The 24,574-nt window shown below is 36.9% G+C and overlaps 1 protein-coding gene across 1 annotated transcript in view; it reads right to left on the bottom strand.

Annotated features, from left to right (window-relative positions):
* Positions 1-3,419: 3,419 nt before the first annotated feature.
* Positions 3,420-24,574, bottom strand: part of LOC137062774 (C2 domain-containing protein 2) — a 31,427-nt gene continuing 10,272 nt past the window's right edge. The window contains exons 4-14 of the mRNA XM_067433683.1: positions 22,944-23,045; positions 22,635-22,751; positions 20,642-20,759; positions 17,541-17,649; positions 16,636-16,700; positions 13,491-13,606; positions 13,123-13,279; positions 8,771-8,875; positions 8,501-8,628; positions 7,808-8,090; positions 3,420-4,063 (exon numbers count right to left, since the gene is read on the bottom strand). Coding sequence (XP_067289784.1) covers positions 3,837-4,063; positions 7,808-8,090; positions 8,501-8,628; positions 8,771-8,875; positions 13,123-13,279; positions 13,491-13,606; positions 16,636-16,700; positions 17,541-17,649; positions 20,642-20,759; positions 22,635-22,751; positions 22,944-23,045 — 1,527 coding nt within the window. The 3' untranslated portion in view covers positions 3,420-3,836. The remainder of the gene's footprint in view (positions 4,064-7,807; positions 8,091-8,500; positions 8,629-8,770; positions 8,876-13,122; positions 13,280-13,490; positions 13,607-16,635; positions 16,701-17,540; positions 17,650-20,641; positions 20,760-22,634; positions 22,752-22,943; positions 23,046-24,574) is intronic.

Here is a 24,574-nt window from a genome sequence, read left to right on the forward strand (position 1 = left end):
CTGCATCACAGAACTCATAGGGCTCTAATGTAATGCCGTGATATTGATTTTAAAACGTTCTGCTCCAATTTAAGACATTTTAAGGCCTTACATTGAGGAAAGTCAAATGAAAACCCAGGGAAATCTTTCAAAAACCTTACCGATCCCAAAGGTTTGAATACCAGTGTAAATAGCAGGTTTTCATTCACAATTCCTACGGACATTCTGGTTAAGGAAGTCCATCAGAAAGCACAGATGAGTTGATTTAATGAGTTCTTCAATGCACATGATTATATTACGATGATATGACTGATGTGTTGGATCACATCCGGACGGCCAAGCCAGCCTGACAAAAATAAAACCTTCATTTGCCTCCCATTTCAATAGAAATCTCCTCGGTTTAATTTGGTGACCAACAGCCAAGCTGCAAATGGAAACACACAACAGACTAAATAAAAACTAAACAGTAGTCGTCCTAGAATTCAGAGTTAACAGCCAGACGGTTCTTTCCGGCAACATTCAGATGGACAGGCATTCAGGTTTCTTCAACACATGCAGTTCAAGTAAATGTCAAATAGAGCCTGTTATTGAGCCGCTCTTCCCATAATTCACTGCAGTTCTGCACACAGGCTCAACGGTTCAGGTCCACAATACACACTGGTCGGCATTCACAGCCGACGAGTCAAAAAAACACCACTCTTGGGAAAATAACAGTGAATAATTGTGAAAAAATGCCCTTACTTATAGTGTTAAAAACCTTTGGTGAAATGCACACACATCAACTTTTATTTAGAGATGTGTGGCATTGTGGAATGACGGAAATTAAAGGAAAAGCACATTTGTGGACCACAAAACCAGTCATAATTGTCAATTGTGTTATTGAGATGTATAGATCATATGAAAGATGAATAAATAAGCTTTCCATTGATGTGTGGTTTGTTACGATAGGACAATATTTTGGAATATTTGAGGGTGCAAAAAAAAAAAGAAAATCTCCTTTAAAGTTGTCAAAATGAAGTCTTTAGCAACGCATATTAGTCCTAATAATACATTTACAGTAGGACATTTACAAAATATCTTCATGGTACATGATTTTTACCTAAGATCCTAAAGATTTTTGGCGTAAAGAAAAAATCTATATTATACCCGCAAGACTTAGGACTGGTTTTGTGCTCCAGAGTCACATATGACATATAATTAAACAGTATAATGAATAATGTATGCTTAAAAAGAACATTTAATCTAATAATAATATCTTTTGTTGATATTTCGCCGTCTTTGCTTTAATATTTAGAAATTAAAAGATGAACAAAAAAACCAAACCTCTCATATATCAGTGCCAAAACCAGAACACTTCAGACGTTATGCTCTGCTAGAACAAACATGGCGAAATAAAAGCTCACAAATTTGGCTTCCTAACAAAATGAAAACTCTTTAAATCTTTGCATTCAGAGCATGCTCACAAACCAAAACCTTCCCAGAATTCACTGCACATCACTGCATATGCATTTGAGTTCTGAGCATAAACAAGTGCAAATCAAAATCGATGTCTCCAGAGGGATAAAGCTCAGGTAAACGGCGAGAAAAAGGGTAATCCTCAAATCCCACTTTGGTGAGAAGGCCACAAACGCAGAGTGTCTTGCATGACGGTCGCGGTTTGCATAAGGTTAAACGAGTCATTTGGAGCGACGAAGAGCCAGTGTTGTTCTGTAAACTTGCATAAACACACAAAAAAATGATCGGTCGAGGAATTGTTAAGCTCATTCATAAAGAGATCAAGATGAAGGGTCTGAAATGTGTTGAGAGGGAGTTGATGAAACAGTGATTGTTGCAACGCAGAGGTTTTGCCAAATAACTACACGTCATGTAGGCCAAGAAATGACTTGCATAAAGGATAAGCCCTATTCGGACGGTGATTGCTTCTCGTGGGGTCGTGAGGTTTTTTCATCATTTACAGCGGCTAGTCTGTGATTTTATTGCCGTCTGAATCCAGAATGTCTGTGTTTTTCTCCCACCACCTGCGTAAAAATCCCCGGCCGAATTACCTCCTGTTTTTAGACCAACACCAAGGTCATGTGTTCATTTAATTGCCGTCTGAATCCACATCTCTTAGGCCCCGTCCACACGGAGACGTGTTTAGCTATATACGTATAAATGTTGTACCGTATCAGCGTTTCGTCCACACGGATCCGGCGTTTTAGAAGCATGAATCCGATATTTTTCGAAACCGGGTCCCAAAGTGGGTAAATCTGATCATCTTCCGTTTTCGTGTGTACAGCGAATCCGTATATTGTCTGAAACGGTGATGTCATCACACTACGTCCAGCACGGTGAAAGAGGTAAGGGATAAAGCTACGGGCACTGGGCATGCGCACATCAATATCGCCTCATTTAATGACCGTATCTGCATTACTGTAAGGGTATGGTTTGGGTCGGGGTAGGTGTAGGCATTAATAACACACATCTGTTAAGTAGCAAATGTATTTATTGTTATTTTATTGTGAGATTTTGCCTCACCTCCGACCACTGCTATACCCCTGCTAGCCACAACTCTTCTTCTCCGTTTTTAGTGTATTTCTGTGGCAGAATTACAGCGCCACACACTGGCCTGGCATGCAAACTACATCGTTTTTAGTCCGTTTTCGTAATCTCGTGTGGACGCAGATATTTCTTGAAAAGAGGGGAAAAAAAGATCGGATTGGGAAAGCGCTGGCTTCGTGTGAACGGGGCCTTAGTTTTCAAGAAGAGATTGTTTCAATATGAACTGTTTATATCCTTTTTGACCCCTGCAGAGCACCGTATCGTTGCGCTTCGCTGTAATTCGGATGCATTTTAAAGATCGATCCTACACTTTTATTACTGAAATGCTGGAAAGTATTTACAAGAATAATCTCTAATCCCAACCCAAAAGAGAAAGAGAAGAAAAACACTTAACATGTGAAATGAGCCGTTATTACGGCAGTAATTAACGTTATATATGTTTAATTTGCAGCGTTCTATTATCTTAATTCCACTAATTTTACTATCACTATTTTAAATAATTTCTATGTAAAGCACTTTGAATTGCCATTGTGTATGAATTTGTGCTTTACACTGCAAAAAATGCTCTTCTAATTTAGTATTTGTGTCTTGTTTCTAGTCAAAATAGCAAAAAATTCTTACATTAAGAAACATTTACTAGACAAGTACAAATTATTGTCTTGTTTTGGGGGGGGAAATAACTCATAATTAAGAGAGTTTTTGCTTAAAATAAGATAAATAATCTGCCAATGGGGTGAGAAAAATAATCTTAATTCAAACAGAAAACAAGATTATTTTTCTCACCCCATTGGCAGATTATTTATCTTATTTTAAGCAAAAACTCTTTTAATTATGAGTTATTCCCCCCCCCCCCAAAACAAGACAATAATTTGTACTTGCTAGTAAATACTTCTTGTTTTAAGATTTGTTAGATATTTAGACTAGAAACAAGACAAAAATACTAAGTAAGAAAAGCATTTTTGCAGTGTACAAATAAAATTGCCTTGCCTTTTCCACATTTTTAAATGGCATCTTCCTATTTTTAAACAGGATATTAAATAATTAAATAATTCATAATTTCCTATTAATAGATTAAATATGATTTTATTCTTATTAAGCATATGCCATTTTAACAGCAGACTGAGCACGTGAGCGGCGTTCCTAGGATCCCAGAACTCGCTCCTCCTGAATAAATCGCCATCCGAATGCACGAGTTTATCACTGAGGTGGCTGCAAATGTATTTTTGCGGACGTCCACATGAGAAACAATTACGGTCCGAATAGGGCTAAAGAGTGTGAAATGGAGGACGTTAGAGGTGCAGAAGGATTAGTGCGGTTCACGTGGGCGTCTCTCTCAGTGTGCCATTGGCTTTGCTCTTGCTCTTGGGCAGAAGCTTGTGGTTGATAATGCGTCTGAAGGTGGCCGTCCTCTTTTCCCGATCGCCCATCATGGCCGCCTCAGGATGCTCCAAGTACTGCAGGTCATTATGGGATTGGCTCATTCCCGGCTCTTTCCGCTGATGTCGCCGGCGGAAGAATAGCTTGGCACTCTTGTGCAGGAAGCCTACAGAGAGATGGAAATAATCAGACACGCTCACTGACATCTTCACTGAGCCAACCTGGAGGTCAAACTCTGATCAACAGGAAGACAAACTACACTACTATGGTTTCATTATGACATTATTATGATTTGTGGGAACTGTGAGATAATCTGTGTGTGTCATTTCAGACGCTACTGCAATGTATAGGGCCCTATGATTTCAGTCTCAGAATCCAGACATTGAAACGGAATTTGTCAAAAGCGGGTCAGTAACTTACATCAGATGGATATATCCGAATGTTAAGTCGTGACGTAAGGAACGCCGTTTCTGGGTCCAAGCCTCAACTCGTTTCACTTGAGAATGCCATTGACGCCCAATTATAAGCGCTATTTATTCATATTAAACATCAAACGTTTAAAAAAGTTAAACAGTTAAAAAACGTACAGTCTACACAACATTCTCTATGGTCACAGCGCTACAGACATTAATATTTTAACGATTTATAAAAGATGAATCACTGTCTGGCCATCTGGAATTTTGGTATGGAGAAAAATATTATTATACTAAATTTTTTGTAGTATTACACCACATTGTGTGTGCATATTAGCACCGTTTGTAGTTTTTCTTGTGGTATAAGATAGGAGCGTTTGGACCCGGAAGCGCTGCCGCGTGACGTCAGCCTTAACAACCGGATAGGGTTCGTGAATATTTAACGGCAAAAAGACTTTAGATATGAATCCTGGATGTTCTGTGTGTCTGTGTGAATGAATGGTTTGATTTACCCACACACACACACACACACCCACACACAACCACACACCCCCACACACACACAAAAAAAACAATAATTACTATTAAAACTTTTAATAATAAAAATGTGTCATACTTTCAATTAATTAGACATACTTTTTGATAACTACATTTTATTCAGAATTTTTTTTTTTCCTGCAATTCCGCAATCATTGATTATTTAAATTTAATTTAACCATTAAAATGGGAGTCCGGAAAACTTAAAAACAGAAAACAGGTCAAATCAACAGGGCGGTTGATTGTTCTGTTCAGTTCAGTTCAGTGTTTATTCATTTCCCGAAGGCAATTTGGGTGCAGCAAACAAGCATACACATAAAAACAGTATCACACACACATACACGTAAAAAAAGAGCTGTGTCGAAGAGCTTTTGTATGTGTAAGTGTGTAATTGTTTGATGTTATTTTGAGGACCCCCTAGAAAACGAGATGTTTCATCTCAAGGGTTTAACTGCTAATAAACTGAATTGAAGAAAAAAAAATTGGTTTAAAAAAAAGATTACATAATTCATAGGGCCTTTAACATGTCATTTAAAAAAAAACATTTGTTTTAGCTTCATAATTTCAATTAATTAGACATACTTTTTGATTACTAAATGTATTTAGAATGTATTTAACAAAACAAAAACATTTAAAATAATTGCTTATGTAATTGATTATTTAAATTAAATGTAACCATTAAAATGGGAGTCCAGAAAACATAAAACAGAATTTTTTGGATAAATGTACATGTAATATATATATATATATATATATATATATATATATATATATATATATATATATATATATATATATATATATATATATATATATATATATATATATATATATATATTTAAATAAATCATTGTTAAATTGTTCAATTGTATGTCATGATTTCAATTCATTAAACCTGCTCCAGAAAAGGAAAAAATAAACCGTATTTCATAGGGCCCTAAATACAGCGGCAGCATCAGATGCACATTAGCTGAAGAAACACAAGCACGATACTAACACAGAGTCTGCAGACGAGTTTGAGAGAGCATGGCTTAAGAATGACCACACTAGCTCAGACGGTCAGGACGGCTGAATGTCTGGATTTTTATGATGTTTGGGCAAGTTATCAGCCATAACTCTAACTGAGCCAACAACGAAAGACACAACAGCAAAAAACATGATGTGCCTCCAAAGATTTGGCATTTCAAATCTTTCTCAAGTTTGAAATCAAACACAGGGTAATAACTTGCTTTAAAATGGAGCATGGACTAGCTTTTGTTTTTTACTAAAGGGTGTGTTAATGTCACAGGGAAGTCTAGATGATTTTACTATTATAGACTTCTCAAGAGATCACTTACTCTTCCAGCAATAAAGTCTGGTTAGCACAGGTTTCCACTTAAAAAAAAAAAACACAGTGATAAGGGCGAGGACAATAAAGAAGTGAATGTCAGCAAATGAGAGAAATACAGACAGAAAGACACCAGACAGCGCTGTAATGTTCATATTACACACAATGGTAAGAGAGTTTAGAGTTTGGTTGAGGTTGTCCTGTTTCATCAGGTGCACGAGTATGACCAAAATCATAATTGCCGATTATTAAATACGATTATCACAACTTGCATTGAATGATGTTTTGAATGGTATGAAAAATAAGCTGAAAACATTCTACCCGAAAACCTTTTATTGCTTTTCTATAGCATTACGCCTTAAACGTCAACTAAACAACTTCTACTTTAAAGGCGCAATATGTAATTTTTGTCCAGTGTGACCTTTCCTACGCGATTACGCAATCCGTGGCCTTCGCAGAGCGTTTTTATTTTTGTGTTGAAAATATCCGATGGTTTGTCTGGATCAGACTCTATGCCTCTGGGTTTCTCTGAAACTGGATTTGGACCTCAACTTTTGGTTCCCATTGAAGTCCATTATGTGAAGAAAAATCCTGGAATGTTTTCCTCAAAAAACTTTTTCTTTTCAACTGAAGAAAGACATGAAGGAAGGAGGCGAGGAAACTATCAGGACATGTTCATTCTGAAGTGAACTAATCCTTTAACTCTTTCTCCGCCAGCGTAAAAAAAAAAAAAAGCCAGCCACTGCCAGGGTTTTTGACCATCTTCACCAAAATGTAATAACCCATATAATATTTTTTTTATGAATATCTGAGCATGCAATACATCAAAAAGAGATGACCCTCTTGTCTTAAACAAAAAAAAAAAAAAAAGTGATTCTAGATTCATGCATTCCTTTTTTATCATCACTTGAATATGGGTAAGTTTCATAAAAAAGATACATTTTGAACAAAAAGCTGAGAAAATCAGGTGTGTGTGAAAGACTGACTCCAGATCAGATTCAGAGATGATCAAACACAGATGAGGAGGTCGAGTCTATCAACAGCTCTAATGCTTTAGTCCTGGGTCCACGTCTCATTCACTAACATTAGGCAGTTTTAATTTATATGCTGTTTAATGTTGATGATCACATTATATTACATATGCATGACTACATGCGATCGCTTGTTTCTGCGTCTTCTTTACCTGTGTTTTGATCAGGAGATTCAGTGCTCATTCAGAAGATGTGTAATAGCGCCCCCTGACAAGCGTTTTCTCAGAAATTACTGAAAATTCTGTGTTTGGCGGGGAAAGAGTTAATAAAGTCTTGTAAACGTGGCTTTGTCGGGTAAATTTTTTGCATGTAAACTGGTTATTTCAATAAGCTGATGTTTGGGAGTTATCAGCGTACTGGTGTGCATGTAAAAAAAAATGCTCAGACTTTCAAAAACATCTTAACGACTCAAACTTTTGAACGGTTGTGTAATGCATGCCATTGACCTTGTTCACATGCAGACCTGTGATCAGATTTATGGCTCTAGTGAAGCACTTTATGTCGGTGTAAACGGGTTAAATAGAAACCCAAAACACAGCTCAGCATAATTCTGAATGTTGTTCTTCTTCATAAAGCTCAAAGTGCACCACTTCCCACCTCACCTTTTCCTTTTTTGGAGCCCGTTTCAGAGGTGCAGAGGGACAGAGATGACTTATCCGCATCTGGGTCTTCTCCGGCCTGGCTCTCCCAGTCCTCCGCGTGACCCGTGCCATTCGCTCCCAGCAGGGGCTCAATGGGTTCGGGAACGCTGGGTTCGGCCACCGCTTCTAAGGGTAAAGCTGCTGCTTCGCTGCTGGTGCTTTCAGACGCTCCAGACATTGAAGCGTCCATTGCGGCTGCGTATCCTGCCATCAAAGTCATCTCCTCGTCCTGTGTTAGAGGAGCCTAGAGAGGAGGTTAAAAGCAAAGCAATAATTACAGACTGACAATTAAAGCCAAAGAAATTGCTTTATGATGTAACAGTGACTAGAGCAAGGTGTCCAGGGATCGACATTAAGCCTTTTCATGTGCTAAAATAAATCGGTCATTCACTTATCAGAATAAAAAATGTGTTTGTCCAGAATTTGTATATATCACATAATTCTGACTTTATATATCACATAATTCTGACTTTATATAGCACATTAGTGTCGGAAACGGGCTTCCATAGATGACACTGATGGTGATATAAATGTAAAAATATGGGAAATGAGCATGCACAATTAAATATACAATAACTATTGATACTGATAAAAAAGTGAAACATAATGTTTACTAAATATGCATACATGTGTGCAAGTAGTGTTTTTGAGTACCTTGGCCACTCCTGAGATGATGATAGTGCTCTTTTTGACGGGAGATTTGAGCTTCTGTTTTGCCGACTCATGGAGCTGTCTGATGGCAGCCTCGGCTACAGGGTCGGTCCCATTTAGCATCAGTAACTCTGTGGAGGAAAGAGAGAAAAATTGTACAAATGCTGGATGTAACCTATTACTAATGTGGCATTTTGTACTTAAGCCTTGTTAAGATTGCTGATGACCATTAATAAAGTTAACAAGCTGGGAAATAGATGCGGGAAATCTCACCTGTATCCGATGATGACAGCGCTTTGCTAACTTTGGCTCCGAGTATCGACTGATGCTCTGACACCCTTCTCTCCGCCAGCTTATTTTTAGAGGGCGATCTGGATTCTGTAAGAGGGATTTTTAAAAACATAATCATATTAGGGATTTTGATTTAGTGGTTTAGGAGATTGCCATGACAATTGTAACATCTTCATATTTCACATTAATTATGTCATATTGTCTTTGGTGTTCCCCCCATTAAAAAACATTGTTTACTTTATATCAGCGTCATGAAATTTATAGACTTTTGTTACATTTATCTGTCTAAACACACAAAAAACTGAGCTTGATTCGGATGTTCTTAAGGTATATATAAAAAAAGGCACACTCATGGTCGTCACATTGAAAATAAATGGGGAAGTGTAAAAAAACAAAGAAAGTTTGTGTTTAATTTTTCAATAAAATCAATAAATCCCACATAAATCTAAATAAAAATGTACATAAATGGAGGCCTAGTTCTACACCACGAATCAAATCGTCCAAATCATGAATCGATTCACTGATTCATAACGGTTCGAAGCTTCACAAAGTGGTGTTTTGAAATCGTTTATATATATCTATATAATAGGGATGGCACGATTCCCAAAACCCACGGTTTGGTTCATATCACGGTTTTCGGTTCTGTACGGTTCTTGTGGTTTTTTCTTTTTGTTTTGTTAATACTCCAGAAATTTACTTCAGCATGATATATAGTTTAATTATCCACAATTTATAATATAGAAGTTGTTTCCTAATTGGCTGTCTCCTGCTTACACTGTCCATTGGCGTAACATTTTACATGTAGTCAGTTTTGATCAGAAAGCACAGTCTTTAATTCAGCGTGAGCAGCTTTTTGCCCAAGCTTCAAAGACATGTTTAAATTAGAAGTTTATCTTAACTTTAATATTACATTTATCATGTGAACTACTTATATACAACCTGTTATATACATGTGTGTTTTACAGAGGGACTTTTTTTCCAAGTACCATGCCACCCCTACTATACACAGCGTTCCTACAAGTTTCTTCAAGTTAAAATCAAGTCTTTTAAAGACCTTTTTAAGACCATTTATATAAAAAAATGAATACCTATTTCACGTCCCTTCCAGCAAAGAAAAACAAAAATACTCGCGCTTCTCCTTTGCTTGTTGCTTGAGGTCTGTGCTGTGTTGTGGTGCTGTAGCTCATGATCTTCATTTACTGAAACCATCACGTGTTATCAGCCATTACGTGCAGTATCTGAATATGACCCGGGGCTGCATTGCGTTCTCAATTATTGGTTCCGCCACTCTTTATTTATACTACGTTATTTAATCAAAATAATCGTGGTTGACAAATTAAACTTTTGAGGAAAAATACAATACGGAGAAGTTACATACAGCACAATTTTTAAGACCCAGACATCAAAATTCAAGACTTTTTTCAAGTCTTTTTAAGGTATTATTTCATGGGTTCATCAATGATTGTAGAGCTGCTGTAGTGAGATGGGCTTTGTAACGACGTCTTTAGTGCCTTTATGGGTCTTGAGAGAGGAAATGACATTGGTGTCAATTAGGGCTGCTCGATTATGGAAAAAATCATAATCACGATTACTTTGGTCAATATTGAAATCACGATTGTGTAACACGATTATTTCACATGACTTTGGGAATGTGTTGCATTTATTAAAAAGACACCTTTCAACAATTCTTAAATTGAAATTGTAACATTTGTTGTACTTTATGAACTATTAAAATAAATAATATAACATTTAAATCAAAGTATAAACGTATTTAAGTAAAAATGATAACTACAAATAAATAAAATCAACAATAAAGTGCCCTTCCACAATCTCTTGAAAACAAGTAGGCAACATTTTGGCAAAATATATTCAACAAATTCCAGCTAGTAACTCGATCAGAATATTAAAGGCTGGCTCACCATCAGCCCCCATAATTAACAGCAAATAAGTTAACTAATATGCAAGACAGAATAAAAATGACTCAAGTCAACATGCTGGTAGGGCTGCTAATGGGATACTTAAAAAGTAGGATAAATAAAAAGTAAAAAAGCAAATGTTTTAAAATGAGAAATCTTTTGTAACAACAATATACAATACTGGTCAGTAATTTGGGGTCAGTATTTTTTTTTCTTTCTTTTTTTAAAGAAATCAATACTTTTATTCAGCAAGCATCGATGTGTTAAATTGATAAAACGTGATAGTAAAGAAAATGTATAGCCTATTATTAGAAAATATTTTTTATATATTTTTTTGAACAAATGCAATTTTTTTAACCTTTTATTCATCAAATATATTGGGCAACACTCCAACACTCATAATAAATCAGAATATTAGAATGATTTCTGAAGGATCAGACTGGATTTCACATGTGACACTGAAGACTAGAGTAACGATCCTGAAAATTCAGCTTTGTATCACAGAAATAAATGATAATTTGAAAAAGTATAATAAATTAAAAAAACAATTATTTAAATTTGTAATAATATATCACAATGACTTTTTTTGTGTCTTTCCAATTTCAACGGCTAGGGAGGGTTGTGGATTGATGTTTTTGTTTCTTTATTAGATTGTCAAAGGTCACTCTGTGTTTAATGTTTAAGTGGTTAAACAAATTCGGGGTGTTCCCTTGCGTTGCAGCCACTAGGCTATGTACGTTAGCAAATCTTGCACGTAGCATGTTTCTGCTCGTTGTCTGAGTTCTTGCAGCCAAACTGTTGCCAGACAACAGAGTTGGTTTTACCTTTTTTGCTCACCGAACGCTGCTGTAACTGCCTTCCTTTTCCCATCTTTACTCGCGCCGAGTTTTTCAATTGACCCTTCGCTAAGCCACGCCCGAATACCACCACAGGCCAATCGTGGCTTAGCAACCGTAACTAGGCACGGAAGGTCTGTCAAGCTTTCGAGCGAGGGAAACATGCCGATGCAAATCTGTGCGTATGGATTGTGCAAATCTGATGCCTATCCTAAAAGTTTGGACAGATGGTGTATTTTTTTTCCTTCCCCAAAACGTAAAACTGAAGGTAAGAAATACCAGCCTTGAATCAAGCAGTGTGTGTGAGACCCCATTCACAACGTTAAATGTCGTCAGGATTAACAAAAACACCTACGTTTGCTTCAACAAACTGAAAATACATGGTTTTTGACTGATGCAAGTTATTACATATGATGCAGTATATAGACTATAAAAAGAACTGTCTTAGCTTTATTTATTAGTTTTATATTGTAGTTTTGTTAAGACAAAATGTGTGCAAAATAAGACCTTCATCATAAGGATTGTTGCAGTGGCTGTGTTTATAATATTAATAAAACCCATCATGTTTGAGAGACTGGCTTTCTGTTATAAGGTTTCAGTAAATGTGTGGTTTTTGATGAATGGCTCAGGTCAGAATCTCAGGCTAGTGCCAGGTCCAAGGAGTAACGTTAGATTATAGACACACGACATGTGAGCAGTAGCCCGGCGCGCTAAATATAACGTTAAGCCGGAGAATCATTGCAAAGTTTTCAGGCTAATGTCTTGTGTTTATTCCACAAGATTTATTGATAAGTTGTTTGATTTATAATTATTCGATTATTTTCTCATTTTACTTACCCTGTTGTACATGAACATACATATGAGGCAGCTGCTGATTGCGCTGAGACCATAGGCTTTAGCTTCAATTTTATTGAAATTATTCTGTAATCGGTTGCATAATATGTCGCGGATATATCCCGCAAATACATACTGCAGTCCCTTTTTTCTTACTCTCTCAGATATTTCCCCTGTTCGCCAGAAATGACAAATTATCTCCTCGGAAATGTCTGACACCGGTGCATACATACTGTAATAGACGTGCCAGGCGCGAAAGCTTGACAGGCGTAGCAACAGTAACTACGGGGGGCGGGGCTTAGCGAAGGGTCAATTCCAGCGGATGATATGCACACGAGTCACGACCTGAGAGAGTTTGTGGCTTCGGGAGGGGCGGATGTGCGCGTTTCATTCAGAACGCAAGACGAGTGTTCTTGCAAAACAGAACATGGCAAAATAATCGTTTTTTTCTCGAGTATACTATTTTGGTGACCGTTGGGAGCCGGAATCGAAATTCAATTAATTGCACAGCCCTAGTGTCAATGAAGGCCTTTCTGAGCCATCGGATTCCAACACTAATATCTTCATCTGTGTGTGAAGATGAACAGAGGTCTGAAGGACCTCCACAGGAGGAATTAATGACAATTTTTATTTTTTGGGTAAACTAACCCTTAAACTTTGCTAACAAACACCCAAATGCAATCCACCATAATTTTATCTATATTTACCTCCTTCGAAATCAACAACTCAAAGGTCAAATTAAAGGTACCAGGTTGCAAAGGTCGTCCTGGTTTGCTCCTCACAGCGGTGACTGTGGTGACGACGGTGCCGCAGGGCATCACGGTTCGGTCCATTTCCACTTTCTTAGCCGGGGCCGGTGTGGGCGTCTGCCAGCTCCGCACCTCACTGGGCTCCAGGTACGTGAACTACACATAAAGGCATGTTTCATTCACATTGGCAAACAAATATTCAGTACGGCATATATCTAAAAATTCTTACATTAAGAAGCATTTACTAGACAAGCTCTATGTAGATATCAGAGAACAATTTAAAATATGGTTTCAGCTCATTCTAGGGCACCTTTAAATCTACAATGTGATTAAGATTGACATCTAGTCTCATTATGATGTATTTTACCTCAGTAGTTAGTGATCCGGTCACATGATCTTTGGTCGTGAGTGAAAAGGTCTGTTGACCTTTGGGGTGTTTCTTCACTAGATCAAAAGGCACAGAAACCTGCCCTAACAAACCACCTGCGAGGAGAACAGAGAGAGAGATGCCTGGTCAAAGCAAAGCAAATTATATAATCAATGCGTTTGCCCAGGAAGGCAAAAACGACACTGAATAAACACAAACATTTCACACAAGCGCATCTGGCATGTTAAGAAATCAGGGTGAAAGGTCAATGACATGAGGTAATGGCGGCTCTTAGCAGAGTTCAAATCACACTGCAAAAAATGCTTTTCTTATTTAGTATTTTTGTCTTGTTTCTCGTCCAAACATCTAAAAATTCTTACATTAAGAAACATTTACTAGACAAGTAAAAATTATTGTCTTGTTTTGGAAAAAAATAACTCAAAATGAAGAGAGTTTTTGCCTAAAATAAGATAAATAATCTGCCAATGGGGTGAGAAAAATAATCTTAATTCAAACAGAAAACAAGATTATTTTTCTCACCCCATTGGCAGATTATTTATCTTATTTTAGGCAAAAACTCTCTTCATTTTGAGTTATTTTTCCCCAAAACAAGACAATTACTTTCGCTTGTCTAGTAAATACTTCTTGTTTTAAGATTTCTTAGATGTTTGGACTAGAAACCAAGGTTATTATAGTTTTGCTTTTTGAAATTAGTTTTTTATTTTATTATCGTTTTCAATTTTGCTACAAATTTCAGTTTAGTTTTAGTTAGTTTTACAAATGGTTTTGCTAGTTTTAGTTTAGTTTTTATTTTGCAAATACATTTCTATTTAGTTTTTATTTATTTAGTTTCAGTTTTAGTAATTATAGTTTAGCAGAGTTACCATAATGAAGTGTAGAGACCAAATCAGGTTTTTAATTTCAGCAAAGTTTAATGTTTGCACAGATTAGAGTTTAATCTTACTTCCTTAAGTGAAATAACTTGATAAACGAGCATTATTGTTTAATCCCAGGAAGGTCTTACAAAACATGTATAAAGTTGGGTCTTCACCTTTGAGCAAAAAAGCTTGAGTCAAACTATGACCTATACGAACAACGATCTGGAGATTAAAAATGAAATAAATTATTTTGATATTAAACAATTATATTTGATATTTTTGACATAGGCTAATACTCAGAGGATCTATCTTAAAGAACAAAATAAATGCCACGTAAAATATAAAAGTAAAAATGATAAATTCCAGACAAACTCATTCATAACAAAGATGAAATATTGTTAAACAATTAAAAGCTTATTTTAACTTCTTCAGTAGTACAATGTAGGCTAGCAGTGTAAGACCACAGCTAAAGTCATCTGAATACAGCCAAAACACACACTGTTGTGCTGTGTGTGTGTGTGTGTGTGTGTGTGTGTTTGTTGTGCTATAATTGTAAAGGGGACCAATGTCCTCATTTATCTAGTAAAATATTATGATAACTTTATTATTATTTATAAGCCTTTTTAACTAGTGAGGACCAGTCAAATGTACTCACTAGTTAAAAAGGCTTATAAATCGGCCAAAACATAAATCTAATGTTCTTGGGATGGGTAGGTTTAGGGATAGGGATTGGGTTAACCTGATATAAAATCAATGGAAGTCCATGCAATGTCCTCACTTATATAGTAAAATAAACGTGTGTGTGTGTGTGTCCTGGTATTCCCTACTTTGTGGGGAAATGTCTCCACACAGATAATAATATTATTAGTAGTACATTTTTAATTTTTTGTTTAATTTAACCTTTATTTAACCAGGTTAGTCTCATTGAGATATAGAATCTCTTTTTCAAGAGAGACCTGGCCAAGATAGCAGTACAAATTAAAGCACACAATCACAAAAACACAAAAGTCAAGTGCATTTCAATTAAATAAAAATGACATTAATTAAAACATTTGCATGTGTGGATTGAGTCATGTTCTATAGATTTAACATAACCTTTAAACTCATTTAAGGAAATTAGACTCTGTAGTTTGAGTATTTTCTGTAGGTCATTCCAATTTGAAGGTGCAACAAACATGAAAGCTTTTTTGAACATCTCAGTCCTGGCTTTAGGTACATTCAATTAAATGATTTTCTGGGACCGTAAACCATAAGTACTCTTTGTAAAAGAAAGTAAATCAGATATGTAACCTGGTAGCCTGCCTATGATACCCTTATATATAAAGATATAAAGGTGAGTAAGACGGCGACTTGACAAAGAGGGCAAATTCACTGTGGAGTAAAGTGTACAGTGATGAGTGAGGGGTCTAAAATTCGAGATAAATCTTAAAATCTTAAATGATTATGATAACACCTTTGAGCCTGTCAATATTATGCAAACATGAAATCTCAAACGCATAGTAGGCTAGTAATTGCTACTAGTTGCTGACTTTTGTGCTGCGTCTCTCGTCGCGTAAGAAACGGCATTCTAAAACAGTGAGCTTAAGTAAAAAGAAGTTCAACGTGCAGCTCATTACCTTGTGTTATTTCCCATTTAACTGCCACGGACGCATTGATTCTTTGTGAACTGCCGTTTAGGACTAGCGATGTGTTGCCTGTCTGCACGCGTCCGTCACAGGACAGCGGTTAATCTCCTCAGAGATCACTTCACGCGCAGTAGCGAAATACAGACACCCCCTCAACCGCCACAGTCAGATATTCCACCATATTAAATAGGGCTTATTAATAACGAAAACGATTATTTATTTTTGCTAATTATTATTTTATTTCAGTTAGTTTTTTAGTAAGAGTAGTTAGTTTCGTTTAGTTTTAGTTTTTTATTTATTCAGATTTTTTAATTTTATTTCAGTTTACGAAAATGTTTTTTGACCAATAGTTTTAGTCTTAGATTCAGTTTTCGTTTACGAAAATAACCTTGCTAGAAACAAGACAAAAATACTGAGTAAGAAAAGCATTTTTTGCAGTGCATAATGTTCTCACAGTATTAGCTCAATAAAAGCACCCCTCCCCTGCATTTTGAGGATATTTCATGATTCAGAGAAACAGATGACAGAAAGTAGATTAAAATTCACAGATGACCTTCAAGCTTCTGCAGACCCAGATTAATGGATATCACTATTCTGTTGTTATGGCGTTAATCTGGTTTATTTTCGGTCATGTGGACTTACTCTCCTGAGGTTTGCCGTTATCCACGACCTGGATGTTCAGCTCCTTTGACCGGCCGCTAAGCTCACTGCAAAACCACACAGAGACAGAAGATCAAATAAATCATGGGACATTCACGTCTAAACAGATTGAAACATTTCATAAAAATGTTTTTTTTTTTTTTTTTTTTTTTTTATGTTTTAGGAAATGTTTTTGAATTTTGAATTTTATTTTGTGTGGATAATGTATAAAAATGTAAAAAATAAAAAATAAAATAAAAATTACATTAACACACACACATATATTATATATGTGAATATACTTAAAGGGTTAGTCCTCTCCCTAATGTCGCTCCACACCCGTCAGACCTCCGTTCATCTTCACACACAGTTTAAGATATTTTATATTTAGTCTGAGAGCGTATGCAAGTGTATGCACACTATACTGTCCATGTCCAGAAAGGGAATAAAAGCATCATCACAGTAGTCCATATGAGACATCAGTGGGTTAATTAGAGTCTCTTGAAGCATCAGAAATACATTTGGGTCCAAAAATAACAAAAACTACGACTTTATTCAGCATTGGCTTCTCTTCCGCGTTTGTTTTCAATCCTCAAATAAAGTTTTGAACGGTTATGAATCAGCGTATTGATTCATGATTTGGATCGCCAATGTCTCGTGATTTCAGCAGTTTGACACACGATCCGAATCATGTGATTGGCCTGAGCTGAGTTTGGTTTTTACAGCTCAGAAGGGTATTGAGAGTTGCTAGCCGACACTCGCGGCAGATTAGATTTGCTGCCGCTAGGATGCGTCTAGATTTCTAGGCTAGGTCACCCCTACAAAAAGGTTTAAAAAAAACTAAAAAACAACAAAAACAAAAACCCCGAAGTTGGCAGAAACAGATGGGGAGGTGGACCTTAACTCACAATATGAATGGCTGGTCCCAGGCCGGGGTGGATGTGTTAGTCAAGACTGAACTGGAGACCTTCTGAGGAGGATCATCCAACTGGAGGACACACTGGGGATTAATGCCGCCTGAAAGCAGAACACAAACAGGCTTCAAACTTCAAGCACAAGCAAAACGATTCCCAAAGTAGACTCATCAGCTAATGTACATGAACCCTATTCAGATAAAACCAGATATCTGAGCCAAAAGACAAAAAGAGATCTAGTACTTTGAGCTACACTGCAAAAATGCTCTTCTTATTTAGTATTTTGTTCTCGTTTCCAGTCCAAATATCTAAAAATTCTTAAATCAAGATGCATTTACGGGATAAGTAAAATTATATAAGATATTTTTCGTGTTTTTTGGGGAAAAATATCAAAATGAAGAGAGTTTTTGCTTAAAACAGGCAAAATGATCTGCCAATGGGGTGAGAAAAATAATCTTGTTTCTGACTGGGACGGAAACAAGAAACATTTTAATCAGAAACAAGATTATTTTTTGCAGTTTGTTTTTTAAGCAAAAACTTCATTTTGATTTCATTTTTAACAAAACAAGAAAAACTATCGTGTCGTTTTACTGATCTAGTAAATGCATCTTGATTTAGGAATTGTTAGATATTTAGACTAGAAACAAGACAAAATTACTGAGAAAGAAGAGCCTTTTTTCAGTGTAAATGACTGACTAATGCACAGAACACTCTTTGCCAAAATAAATTATGCATAAAACAGATGAGCTGCCAGTTGTCTCGGTTAAGTGCTTGCTAGGCTGTAATAGTGACTTGGCTGGAGAGCAGCGGGACTATTAGACCACTTCCGAAAATGATTTCCGAACAGAAGGGACATCCTGATTGAGGGAAACACAGGCAGCTAACTCAAGAAGTCATGTGGGCGGTGCTTTTTGGGAAGTGTTGCCTGCACTTTGTGCCCACAACAAAATTGCATCCAAATGATCGGCTTTATTTCTTCGATCCAAGCATTATAAAAACATTAGCTGAGGTCTGTGGTGTATAGGAGGCCCATCTAATAAACAACGACACGTATGGGATTTCAACAATGTGAGTCTTTGTAATGCCTGGTTCAGACTAGGGCTGAACAATTAATCGAATTTGTAATCGAGATTACAATTACGGATGTCTCAATTCTGTAATTGTTCAATAAAATGTAATCGCAATTACAAAAAAAGAAAAATCCCCTGTACTTAGTGTTTTTTTTTTCTTCCCATGATATGAAAATAAAAAATAAAAATAATTTCGGTAACACTTTACAATAAGGTTGTATTAGTTAACATGAACAACACCTCTATTCAGCGTTAGTTAATCTTTGTTAACGTTAGTTAATATAAATCCAGCTGTTCATGTTTGTTCACAGTGCATTAACTAACGTTGAATAACGCATTAGTAAATGTTGAAATTAACATTGACAAAGATAAATAAATGCTTTATAAGTGCAGTTCATTATTGGTTTATGTTAACTAATGAACCTTATCGTTACCATTATTTTCTATTTAATGACTGTTAAAATGTATTTATTTCAAGTAAAGAGATTTTTTATGGTTTTAGTTTTTGTTAACCATAATAACACTGATACTAGTAAAATCTATATATTTAATAATATGCGTCAAATAATGTTCTTAGTCTTTCTTGTGACAGGGCGTCCCAGACAGAAGCTACAATACTTTAACTTTAAATAAATGGCAATTAAATTACATATATTTTGTGTAGCCAAATAATAACCGGGGTGGAAATTGGACACACGGCGTGACTTTTATTTAAGAAACAAGCCCGAAATACACCGGGACTCTTATTTTGAACTGTCTGTGCTTTATTATTGCAGAAGCTCATTCAAATTCAACGAGGAGGTAAATATGCGTTCTTACAGTACACAATATATTACAGTATAAACACCGGACAGTAACCATTGCTTAACATAACTGATCAGCATTAGCTCATAAGCGATCAATAGCGTAAATGTGTGAGAGTTATTGATTGGTCGAGCCAGTAGAAACGCACAGCAGCGCCACCTTCAGGCTTTGAAACGTGACGCACTCACATTTATTTATTGAAATCGGAGCGTTTTGAAGATTCACTGCAAAAAATACTTTTCTTAATTAGTATTTTTGTCTTGTTTCTAGTCAAAATATCAAAAACTTCTTACATTAAATAAACATTTACTAGACAGGTAAAAATTAGTCTTGATTTATGGGAAAAAATAACTAAAAATTAAGAGAGTTTTTGGTTAAAATAAGATAAATAATCTGCCAATGGGGTACGGTAAATAATCTTGTTTTCTGTGTGAATTAAGATTATTTTTCTCACCCCATTGGCAGATTATTTATCTTATTTTAAGCAAAAACTCTCTTCATTTTGAGTTATTTTCCCCCAAAACAAGACAATTACTTTTGCTTGTCTAGTAAATACTTCTTGTTTTAAGAATTTTGAGATGTTTGGACTAGAAACAAGACAAAAATACTGAGGAAGAAAAGTTTTTTTTGCAGTGTTAATAATCACATTAGGCAGAATCGGCATTTGTTTTGTCCATCCCCAAAATATAAAATGATCGTTAAGACGCTTGTTATAGCATTTAAGGTATTGAAGACTTTATGATCTTACATTTCAGAAAACTGATCCGCAGGGATTTCTTATTCGCTCACTTGCTCCAAAACACACGAGTGAGATGGTCACACTGTCCAGCCCTGATATACAATATTTTAAATTTGCATAAACTATTTGGCTATTAAAGAAATATTTGGATATTAAAGAAAACTGAAAGGACATGCATTCTGCATTAAACCTGATGAGTTTCTTTCTTCTGCTGAACACAAAAGAAGATATTTTGAAGAATATCGGTAACTAAAGAGTTGATGACATTGACTTAAATTGTATTTTTTCCATCAACTATTTGGTTATCCATAAACTTTAAAATATCTTCTTTTGTATTTAACAGAAGAAAGAAACTCAAATAGGTTTGGAACAACTTCAGATTGAGTAAATGATAACAGATTTGTAATTTTTCGGTGAACTATCCCTTTAATGTGTGTGTGTGCGTGTGTGTGTGTGCGTGGGGCCCTCTTTTGCTCTCTGACCTGCAGCACCATCCTCCTGTTTGCATGTGACCCGGATGTTCTTCACTAATAGTTTCCATTCGTGCGCCCGCGGGGGCTTCGGGGGTGAGGTCACCTGCAAGGTCTTGTTCCTTACTTCCTGTTGAAGAGGACAAAGGAAATAAAACATTATCACTCAGAACATCAACAGTAACATCCTTTTCTGTGTTTTTCTCTCCATTCTGAGAAAATGGCAAAGTTATGCAATTCCCTGAATATTATGAAATTTATCAGATCATATATTTAAGGCCTTAAAGGGATAGTTCACACAAAAAGTAACATTCTGTCATCCTCTCCCTCAAGTTGTTCCAAACATGAGAAATATGGGTTGATGAGCCCCATTGACGTACATAGCATGGGAAAAAACTACTATGGAAGTCAATTCGTCAACTATTAAGCGTTTGGCTACCGCATTTTACAGAATACACTCCTTCAGGATTCAGACAAGATTCTGAAGGTTTTGTTTGAGTAAAGCCCTGTGTGACATCATAAAGGGAGGAATTCCTTATATGGGCACTTCTCCCAGATGAGCACACACACACACACACACACACACACACACACATCAGAGAGCTTAGTTCGGGTTACGGGAGCCTTCGGCAACGCTGGTGTTGTGTTTTTAGACACGAGATCAACAATGTCACTAAAGAAGTGTGTGTGTGTGTGTGTGTGTGTGTGTGTGTGTGTGTGTGTGTGTGTGTAAGAGAGAGAGAGAGAGAGAGAGAGAGGGAAAGATCACCTTGTTCAGCTTCCCAAATAACCCAGCTTTAAGGGAACAGTGGATGCAGTTTGTGTTTCTGGAGTTCTGCAAGTGTGTGTGTGTGTGTGTGGGAAAGATCACCTTGTTCAGCTTCCCAAATAACCCAGCTTTAAGGAAACAGTGGATGCAGTTTGTTTTTCTGGAGTTCTGCAAGTGTGTGTGTGTGTGTGTTTGTTCCCTGTCATGAGTGGAAACCGCAGGCGGTGAGTAAAGCTGATCAAGTGTGTGTGTTTTGTTGGCAATTAGCGCGTAAAGCCCCGTTCACACCTCCAGCGATTTTGTCACTGCATGTCGCCAGCGCCAGAGATTCATGTCGCTAGTGGGCGTTCCCACTACGGGTTGCTTATTACTAGTGTTTTGCAGAACAGAGCAAGTGTTTAGAATACATACACACTGTACTGTAATAGGTTGACCATATTGCATGCAGTATAGTCAAAACTTACTTTATATCCCCAAAATCCCAGACACGTTTTTCCATGCATCATTTTTCAAATGTGTCTCTTTATGTAGGCTACACAGAGACATATAATATCAACAACTCCTCCGGACACCGCAGTAGCAGCAGTAAAACAGACGGATCACGTGCACTCCATTGACTTCACTCCTATTGGTTGTCGCTCGCGAAAATCGCTTCCCGTTTGCATAAAGTTGACATTTCTGAACTTTTATCGCGTCTCATGTCGCTTGACACGCCCACATTCTGTCGCAAACGGTCACTGTCGCTCGTGTCACCGGAAGTCGCCAGCGATCCATTGAAATGAATGGGATCATGTCGCTTTGTCGCTGCGTGTCGCTGGTGGTGTGAACGGGGCTTAAGTGCATATAATGTGAATAACATCAACGTATAGTGTGTGTGTGTGTGTGTGTGTGTCTTAAGCTCCGCCCACTGCACTCCTCCACGAGCTCGGCTGTTTTTAGAAAGAATCGGTTCAGTGTGTCTGTCTTTTATAAATCTGATAAACTAAAGACTCTTGTGAGATATGAAGGATCAACACCACTCTACAGATACTCAAGATTAACACCAGACTGGCACAAACTGTGTGTGTTATGACCCTTTAAAACATCTGCAGAAGACAGACATTCATACAGGTTTGGAACAAGTAAATGATGACAATTTAAACTTTTGGATGACCTGTCCCTTTAAGACATACATAATAGGATTAAGTGCTAATGTTGATACAATAAACGTTTAATGATATTTGCACAGGGTTGTACCTGGACTTCTGCAGACTCTGCATGTCGGCTGCTTAGAGTTACAGACGCGCGAGCTCCATTCAAGACCTGTCTGAGCTTGTCACGCACAGCTGCTTCACTTAGACTCTCATAATCTCCCTGAAAAACACACACACACACACACACACACACACACACACACACACACACACACACACACAGTCATGACATGTACTCTTTGAAAAAACATGCGGAAGTTACCCCTTAAAAACTACTGAGACACACTGTGCAATGAGAATCATACTTAATCATGATCTTTTTTGTCTTGAATGGTCTGATGAGTGAATATACCTGTGCAAAACTCGGCATCAGCTGCAAATCTACCGAGTCCAGGTGAGGCACCCTCCAGGAAATCTCCACCTGCCCATTCACCTCTTTCATCTGTAGGGCCAGCTGTGGCAACAACACACACACACACACACACACACATTACTTTTTACCACAGACACAGAACAAGGGTTGATTAGAGAAAAGTCATGAGACACTGGGCCCTATTTTAACGATCTAAGTGTATGGTCTGAAGCTCACGGTACTGGTGCTCTTAGGGCGAGTCCATTTTAGCTAGTTTAAAGACGGGAAAAATCGGTCAGCTCATGATCCAAAAGGGTCGTCGCTCATCTCTTAATAAGGGTTAGTTCACCCAATAATGAAATGTCTGTCATTAACTCCTCTCCCTAATGTCGCTCCACACCCGTAAGACCTCCGTTCATCTTCACACACAGTTTAAGATATTTTATATTTAGTCCGAGAGCGTATGCAAGTGTATGCACACTATACTGTCCATGTCCAGAAAGGGAATAAAAACATCATCAAAGTAGTCCATATGAGACATCAGTGGGTTAATTAGAGTCTCTTGAAGCATCAGAAATACATTTGGGTCCAAAAATAACAAAAACTACGACTTTATTCAGCATTGGCTTCTCTTCTGGGTTTGTTTTCAGTTCTCAAATAGAGATTAGAACGGTTATGAATCCGCGTATTGATTTATGATTCGGATCGCGTGTCAAACTGCTGAAATCACGAGACATTGGTGAATCAATATGCAGATTCATAACCGTTTGAATCCAGGGTTGCCAACTCTCACGCATCTGGCGTGATACTCACGCTTTCAGGCTCTGTCTCACGCTCTCACTCCGCCCAACTCAATCTCACGCCAAATTGCCAAACCTGCTTTTGATATCAAACAAAGCTAAAAGCTTTAATTTTTTTAAATGTGTTTTAATGAAATTCAAACAATAAATAGCGTTTTGGCGCTAATGTGGCATAATGTTAAAGCCAGAGGCGTTGAAAAGCGGAGTTGCATGCTCTCGTCTCCCTGCGGCGCGCGCTGGTCACGTGGCCCATGAGCGCTCAATACTTCTAGCGCTGTGCCAATGAATTTAAATGGCTTAAGCGGATACACAACAGTTTCACCATATAGATGTTTGCTGCAAGTTTTGGTAAACAGTACAGCATAGTGTTAGTGTTTATTGATTATTTAGTCAGCCATATTTACAGGATCGTTGTATTATGGAGAGTGATAGAGATTCAACATTGTTAACATTAATGTTATTCTTGTATTTAGCCCTCAGGTATTCCTTACTAATAGGTCACACTCATACTCATTAAATTATATTTATTGAATATTTTGAGGAGATCTTTTGGTACTAAATACTATTTGTGCAACAATTATTGTCAATAAATGACCACTTAAAATATTTTTCTTCTAATATTTGTATTTCTTCTAAAATTTATATTACAATTAGTGTAGTAATTAATATTAAAATAGAGAATTCCAATTCAAAGAGGCAAATTAGAGTCATTTTGTGGCTAAAAAATATTAATGTTTATTTGTAATGCCATTAGGTGCCTTATGGCTCTTTAATAAATATACATGTATCTAATCTAGTTGCTCAAAAATATATAGCAGTCTTTGCATTCTA

This window comes from Pseudorasbora parva, chromosome 23 (assembly GCF_024679245.1).
Source record: "Pseudorasbora parva isolate DD20220531a chromosome 23, ASM2467924v1, whole genome shotgun sequence".
Taxonomy (NCBI): domain Eukaryota; kingdom Metazoa; phylum Chordata; class Actinopteri; order Cypriniformes; family Gobionidae; genus Pseudorasbora; species Pseudorasbora parva.